This window comes from Aptenodytes forsteri, unplaced genomic scaffold, assembly GCF_000699145.1.
Source record: "Aptenodytes forsteri isolate BGI_AS27 unplaced genomic scaffold, ASM69914v1 Scaffold492, whole genome shotgun sequence".
Lineage (NCBI taxonomy): Eukaryota > Metazoa > Chordata > Aves > Sphenisciformes > Spheniscidae > Aptenodytes > Aptenodytes forsteri.
This window is the reverse complement of record NW_008794172.1, coordinates 285,398-293,182: the sequence shown is the minus strand read 5'-3', so window position 1 is coordinate 293,182 and position 7,785 is coordinate 285,398. Positions and strand designations below refer to the sequence as shown.

At 39.7% G+C, this 7,785-nt stretch overlaps 1 protein-coding gene across 1 annotated transcript; it reads left to right on the top strand.

Moving 5' to 3' along the window:
• Nucleotides 1-2,107: 2,107 nt before the first annotated feature.
• LOC103902142 (keratin, type I cytoskeletal 15) lies at nucleotides 2,108-7,439 on the top strand. Its single transcript, XM_009283150.1, has 8 exons — nucleotides 2,108-2,686; nucleotides 3,393-3,475; nucleotides 4,536-4,692; nucleotides 5,184-5,345; nucleotides 5,492-5,617; nucleotides 5,759-5,979; nucleotides 6,816-6,841; nucleotides 7,354-7,439. The coding sequence occupies exons 1-8, from the start codon at nucleotides 2,108-2,110 to the stop codon at nucleotides 7,437-7,439; spliced, it is 1,440 nt and encodes a 479-aa protein (XP_009281425.1).
• Nucleotides 7,440-7,785: the final 346 nt, after the last annotated feature.

The window sequence follows — 7,785 nt, the reverse complement described above, 5'->3', positions numbered from 1 at the left end:
AAGAAGTTATAAAGACTGAGTGAAAGAAGACTGAATGAAAAATCCCCAAAGTTTCCTGTTAAAGTTTATGGTATTTTCTAGAAGTGATTTTGCTAGATTTTTTTTAAAATGGAATTTGATCGTGCTTATTGTGGGATCACTCAGAGTTAAACAGACTCTAGCAGCATGCACACCTCAGGATATTTACATTACAGGGGTCTTAAAGACTTTTTTATCTTTAGTAGAGTTTGTCTAAACTTGTTTCCCGAGATACTAACTCTTGGAGATACACAGATTTGGCAAGCTACGCAGAACCATTAATCTGCCCAACAGCAAAACTGAACTGCTGTGGCAAAGGTCCAGGTTCAGTTTGAAACATGTTTCCACAACTGTGAAACACCCTGTCTTTTCTAATCAGCTGAAGAATGAGTGGACATTCTCAGAACCAGGCTGTTAAGCTGCGTATCACAGCTAGATTTTTGATGTTTCTTTCCTCCCAAGTACACATGGTTCCTAGTAAAAAGGCTGCGCATTTCCCTGAGGCTGCATTAAAGTCTCAACTGTAAATTTCAGAAAACCCCTCAGTTTATTCCAACAACTGGTATGAGCCTCAGTTTATCTGAATCACCCATCCTGAATTCTAAGGTCATTTTCTGTTGATAAGTGCTATCAAAAACTGTGCTAAAAACAACGTTCTCCTTATTGCGTTGCTAGCAAACATATAATTTTTCTTCTTTATTTCAAAGTTTTATTTTAAAATAACTTTGGTGGTTCTGAACTAGACACCAGAGAAGGTTCCTCCCATCTGCACTTGGTCCCTGCTTTTCTCCCTCCTCTCAACCCTCAGTTTCCTTAAACCATTATGCGCCTCGGTACCAATTTATTGTCTTACCATACCCCTACTTCTTCAACTGCAACTTGTGGCCTTCATCTGAAGAATGTCACTTTGTTGTGCAAAAAGAATGGGGCTCTTTCTTCAAACTCCACGCTGTTGCCACACTCTCTACACACACATTATCCCCAGTGACACACCCCAGCAGGGTAAACAAGCAGTTAATACTTCCTTAAAAATCTTCCAAATCTGGTTTCCCATAATATCCCATAAGTATTGAACAGAGCTGTATTACTGAATTACTGCCTTTTGAATTTCACTAGCAAATTATTAGATTTGAAAAATACTGGTGTTTCAGACTCCCACTTCACTTTAAATGAAGGATTAAGATGACTCTTCTAAGTGGTTCTCAAATCTTGTTTGCAAGAATTACTTCATTTCATAGTGCATATTGGCATTAAACACGTTAATTGCTATCTGAACGGTTTCATCTTAAACCAAATTTGTTTATGTCTACCAAAAGTAACAGGAACTTAGTACTCCCACATTTCTTCTTTTAATTGAATTATTTCAATCTTGTATTACCCCTCTTGAGTATTTCACCAGCATTAGTATATGAACCATGCCCGCTCTTCCTTGTACATTGGTGTATGCTAATTGCTCCTCATGCAATGCTATGATGATACGCTTTTTGTACTAAAAGTTCAGACTCCAAAATCTAAATACTAGTTCCAAGCAAAGAAGAGGAATAAGAACATAGCAAATTCAATTCCAAATTTTTAATTGGAAAAAAAATGGATAGAAAAGAAGAAATAATGGTGAGATGAACAGATGACTGCACATTTTTCAATGAAAGGAGAATTTTACTTAAACTGCATTTTTAGAAAAAGTCGATGTTCTTAAAATAACCATGGTGATTGCTGTAAATGGGTAAGTGGGTGTGGTTGAACTCACTTTGTTTTTCCATTCTTAAATGTCAGACAAGTAAACTCCATGTTTCAGAACTATAGCCTGAAGAAAAAACACTCATCTGAATCATCCCTTTTATTTAATTAAAAAAGAAAACCCAAGCCCTAGCCCCTGAGATGCACAGCCAGCTCTCTTTGTGAGGAATGTCATCATAATTGGCCTCACCTCTAGGGAGGAGAACTTTTGGAGGGAGGGCTGCAGGTTGGGTTTGTCTCCTAACACCCTATCTTGAGGATATAAAAGCAGCACCGGGGCAGTGAAGGCACGTACTTTCCTCTTCTACACCAAGCTGAATAACTGACATTAGCACCTCCTTGTGCTGCAGCTATGGCTACTTCCTTCATGCAAAGCTCTTCTTCTACCTATGGTGGTGGCTTTGGGGGTGGTGGAACCAACAGCTCTCGCCTTTCCTCCATCCGAACAGGAGGAACCTGCCGAGCTCCAAGCATACATGGAGGATCTGGTGGCAGGGGTGTTTCCATCTCTTCAGCTAGGTATGTCTCCTCTGTAGGAGGTGGATATGGTGGTGGCGGCTTGTGTTCTGGTTATGGTAGTGGTTATGGAGGGGGCTACAGTGGCTTTGGTGGTGGTGCAGCCTGTGGCTTTGGTGGAGGAGCTGGCTTTGGTGGAGGGTCTGGCTTTGGTGGAGGGGCTGGCTTTGGTGGAGGTTTTGACGTTGGTGGTGGCTTTGGTGGTGGTGATGGCCTTCTCTCTGGAAATGAAAAGATAACTATGCAGAATCTGAATGACCGTCTGGCTTCGTACCTGGACAAGGTACGAGCACTGGAAGAGGCAAATTCGGATTTAGAAGTTAAAATCCGAGACTGGTATCAGAAGCAAGCTCCCACCAGCCCAGCTCGGGACTACAGTAATTATTACAAGATAATTGAGGATCTCCGAGACAAGGTATGACATTCATATGTAGAGGTGTTATTATAAGAATGCATTAGAATTGTGGAACTGCATATTCCATTTCTTTAAAATAAACTAAAATAATTACAAAATAAATATGGAAATCCCCAACCCCAAATACCTTGTGATTATGAGCATTCTAGCAGAAGAGAGTAGCTTTATCTTAATTTAAAAAGCAAATATGTTATCCTGAAAATGTGACGTTTGTTGAAATTAAAATTATTGCACTAAAAGTTAGCAAAACATGGCAAAATGTGTTTAGAATTATCAATATATTTATTCAGTAATCAAATAGTAAAGAATGCGATAGGTAGGCTTCAAAGGCTGAAAAAATAATTCTTCTAGCTACAGATAAGATCAGGTGTTGTACAAATGTATTTTCTAATTATGTTTCTAATTTGTTTTACACAAAGGTATCTCAGCGCTCTGGTTTGCGTACAGTATGTGAAAAAGAGCTTAGCGTTTTTGGTTTTCCTCTATAAAAGCTGTAAGAATTACAGTGTGACCAAAGAGCAACATAACAAATTGAAATGACTATTGCAATCCAAAAAGCGTATTTAACTAGTGACATCACAACAGAGGTCCATTTTTTTCTACGTTCTTTGATGTTTTACAGCCTCAATAACTACCTACTATGTACTCAGGACCATGATATCTCACCATTATTCACAGGAAGCTTTTTCTGTTTCTTAATTGCCAGATCCTTGCAGCCACTATTGACAATTCCAGAGTCATTTTGGAGATTGACAATGCCAGGCTGGCTGCAGATGACTTCAGACTGAAGTAAGTTTACCTGGAGCACATTTGTCATCTCTCTCCTTGTCTCTCGCTCTCAAAACAGTTTTCTGAACTTTAGTATTACTTTTTATCTAGAAAATAAAGTTCTTCAGTCACTGAAGGACACATCTTGAAATTATGGATAGGTATTTTTCCTGATAACTTCTGTTGAAAAAAACCCTGGCAAACTGAATCAATTTGATGAAGGATCGGTTCGGAATATAAACCTGATAGAACACAGCATCCAGATCACTGAGCTGTTTACATAATAAATTACAGTTCATGTCTTAATTTTTTAGCGATGCTCTTAACTATTTTTACTAGCCTAAATCACAGCGGAAAAGAGGACAGGAATAGGTTGGGATTTTCACTTGAAAGGAACAGTGGTGTGAAGAGATCGCTGTTGGGTTGCAGTAGTTCTCTCTCAGAGAGTCTGAAATTTAGAAAAGAAAGACAAAGAGTAATTTGGGGCTTATTCGGCTCATGGACTCAGCAGTACATCAGACACTGCTGAAAAGATGATAAAGATACTTGCACAACTGATTTATCTTGCAGTGATGTACCTGCAGCTTTATATTTTCTCCTCTAGTGTCCTAGGCAGAACTGGGCAATCTGTGCTTTTCTTCACACCAAATTTGAGAGGACACCGCAAACGGACTGTCCTGTGTGAGAACTTTTCTATTGATGCTGATAATCATTATTAGGTTCTGCAAAGTGAAATGTCATGTACTCCTCAAGAATAAAATCAGATGGCAATGCGTGTACTTTCATATGTCATAGTAGGATGTTGGAAAAAAAGATCTTTACTCCCTTTACGCTTCTTTTTCAATATATATGTTTTCATTTATAGCCCACTGGTCCTCCTACATTCAGTATAAAATTTCATCGTTTTATAGCTCTACTGAGTACAAACTCGTACACATTCCAGTGCTTGTTTCTTTTTTAAACTGCAGATATGAGAATGAGTTGTTCCTGCGCCAGAGCGTAGAGTCCCATCAACGGTTTATAGCTCTACTGAGTACAAACTCGTACACATTCCAGTGCTTGTTTCTTTTTTAAACTGCAGATATGAGAATGAGTTGTTCCTGCGCCAGAGCGTAGAGTCCGACATCAACGGTCTGCGCAGAGTCCTGGATGAGCTGACTCTGTCCAGAGCTGACCTGGAGATGCAGATTGAAACACTGAAGGAGGAGCTGGCTTATCTAAAGAAGAACCATGAGGAGGTGAGAGTCCATAACAGTGCAGAGAGAAAATTACTTCCCTTTGGAATTTATGCCTCTCGGGTGGGGAAGGGGAAATCCAAACAAAAAAAACGGAATGACAACATTACAGCTTAATAAGAAGAAAACTGTAATATTAAAAGAATCCAAAGTGTGTCCTGAGAAGCATTTTTCTGATTCCAAACTGTTCAGACCTATTAGTTTCAGTTTGACACTCCTAAGCACATGACAGGTCACTGAGATAAGTTAAGCTGAGTAAAAGAAACATACATATAAGTTGCATGTAAATATGTGTGTGTTGTGTGTGAGTATACAGAGACTGGAAAAGCATGTGTGATGAGAGATAAAATTTGATGAACGTTTTTATGTGTGTTCCACCTATGATGCTTGATAATAAAAGTACTGCGTACCACTGCACGGATTGCTGATGGCAGAAAGTGTATGAGAAGAGAGAGACTAATCTTTTTTGTGCCCTCTGCTTTCTGCCCATGCAGGAAATGAAAGAGTATTCAAATCAGCTAAGTGGAACAGTCAACGTGGAAATGGATGCGGCTCCTGGCATCGACCTGACCAGAATTCTCTCTGAGATGAGGGAACAGTATGAAGCTCTGGCTGAGAAGAACCGTAAAGACGCTGAGGCCTGGTTCTTCACTCAGGTATAGTTATGCCAATAAACAGCAAACTGATGTGTTGCCTCATTATTACTGCCCCAGCAGATGGGATGGGCTCTCCCTTTCTCAAAATAATTGAAATTTTTTTTATATGATATGTATATGATTTTACAGTTGTTGTTTTCTTTCAGACTGATGAGCTGAACCGTGAAGTGGCCACCCATACACAACAGATACAGACCAGCAAATCGGAGATCACAGAACTGAGACGCACGGTCCAGGGCCTGGAGATTGAGCTCCAGTCACAGCTCAGCATGGTATGGAGCTGTCCCAAGCACATCACAAGTCACTACTAGCACACTTTCTCCTTCCTCCCTCTCTATCTTGCCTCTCCTTAAGACTCCCCCTCTGTGGGACAAATCTGCATGCTAACCTATTCGGACGTTATTCCGCTTTAGAAAGCTGGACTGGAAGCCAACTTGCGAGATACAGAAGGACGATACTGCGCACAGCTGGCACAGATTCAGGCCCTCATCACCAGCGTTGAGGAGCAATTGGGTGAACTTCGATGCGACATGGAGCGTCAGAACCAGGAGTACAGAATGCTCATGGACATCAAAAGTCGCCTGGAGCAGGAAATCGCCACATACCGCCAGTTGCTGGAGGGCCAGGACTCTCAGTACGTTACTGTATACAAATCCTATGATGATTAGATAAGGTTAATAACATGACACATTGTAAAGCAGTAATTTGTGGTTGCTAAACTGACTCCAGATTACTAAATTACATTCACTGCATACGCAGCCTACTGGCGAAACAGATGCCCGGAAAATCCCAGGTGTTGCTATAACTCAGGTTAAATCTCCAGATCAATTGTGCTGATGATTTGAAAATATAAATGCAACCATTTTGACTCCAATGAATTGTAGAAGGCACCAGGCACCATATGTATGTCTTACATAATCCTCTTGTTGCACTGGAATAATAGCCTTTAGCCTGAAACAACCTGTAAAAACCTGTTCTCAGTATTTCTTTAGCTCTTGTTTTTCTACACTTGTGCACAGAGGTAAAAATATTCATCATCAGATACCAGTACTCCCAACTAGAAAAGAACTTGGTACAGACCACAGCTTACTTTAGTAAAGTCTACATTTTAGTGCCCATTTCTCATATCTGATCTACACATGCAATTACTTTTGATTTCTGAGGAGGAATCAGCTCCTTATATTGTTTCTAGATTATGACATTTTGAGAAGAGAAGTATATAGAGACATAAAAAGACCAAGAACTGGTCTGACTGCTGTTCATATTTCCTATCGAGTACGTAGGAGTGGCCTTCGTAAGCAGAAAGCACCTTAACAATAACACTAGTAACAACACACCTGAGAAACAACCCATTGAGAGAAGCAATGTGAAATCATGGCTATTCACACGCAGTGGTTCCCAAATGGATCAATGGTTTCAGTGGACAGGGTCAGTGATGGCCATTAATCAAATATTTCTTCTTTTCTACAGGATGTCAGGAGTGAACCCTAAGGATGGTAAGAAAAATTTTGATTCAAAGAGGGGCTGAAATGAATTGACAAAATAAGATTAAATAAGCCTATCTTTTTTGCTTAGGATTTCTTCTTACTAACACAGATTATTACATTCTCTCTGCAATGACCACATTCTTTATCATTTAGAGACAAAAATATAGTACTTTATCCTATTTTACGTGCACTTTTGAAACCAGTAGCTTGCAAAAATGATTGCATGAACTCCTCATGGGATTCTAAAACACCGAAATCTCCCAAAGATTCCTAAGTTCCTCTGCTGACTCACACAACATACAAGATACATCCAAATCCAACATGTGATGTGCACTCTTAAGATTTACTGGATGTGGACCAGTAGGGAGAGAAGATAAGATGTAAAGGCAGTTCCCCCTTTGATATGTGAAAAAGATCTTGTGAGGAAACAAACAAAAAAAACAAACCCATTGCACAGCTCTTCAGTGTGTTAGCAGTGCATTTTTTTTTCCCCTAGCTGAATTTTTTTTTTTCTCCTACAGCAGCATATCTGAGCAGTGGAAGAGTTCGCATGAGCATGGAAGATGATGGAAAACCTATTTCTACTCGTGAAAGGAGACTCCCGTAAAGAAATACTGACCCCTCTTGCATATGACACCATATAAAAGCAGTGCGATCTGCACATTGGCTAATGCTGAAAGAAATTTCCTTTTACTTTCACCAAATCACAAGAATGTAATCCAAGAATGTGCAACAGCTTGATGTCTTTCCTTAAATTTGCTCTCCCTTTTTACACGATCATTTGGCTCTATGGGTCAGAGATGACAAGCTTGTTTTCTGCCAGTAGCTATATAGTTTCCTTAGGAAAGAACCTACATAATAAAGTTTCTGTTCTGCTTGTGCAAATATGTCCAGTCTGATGTGTTTTTTAAGTCACTATGGCACTGCCATACACATGACCATACACCCTCCCT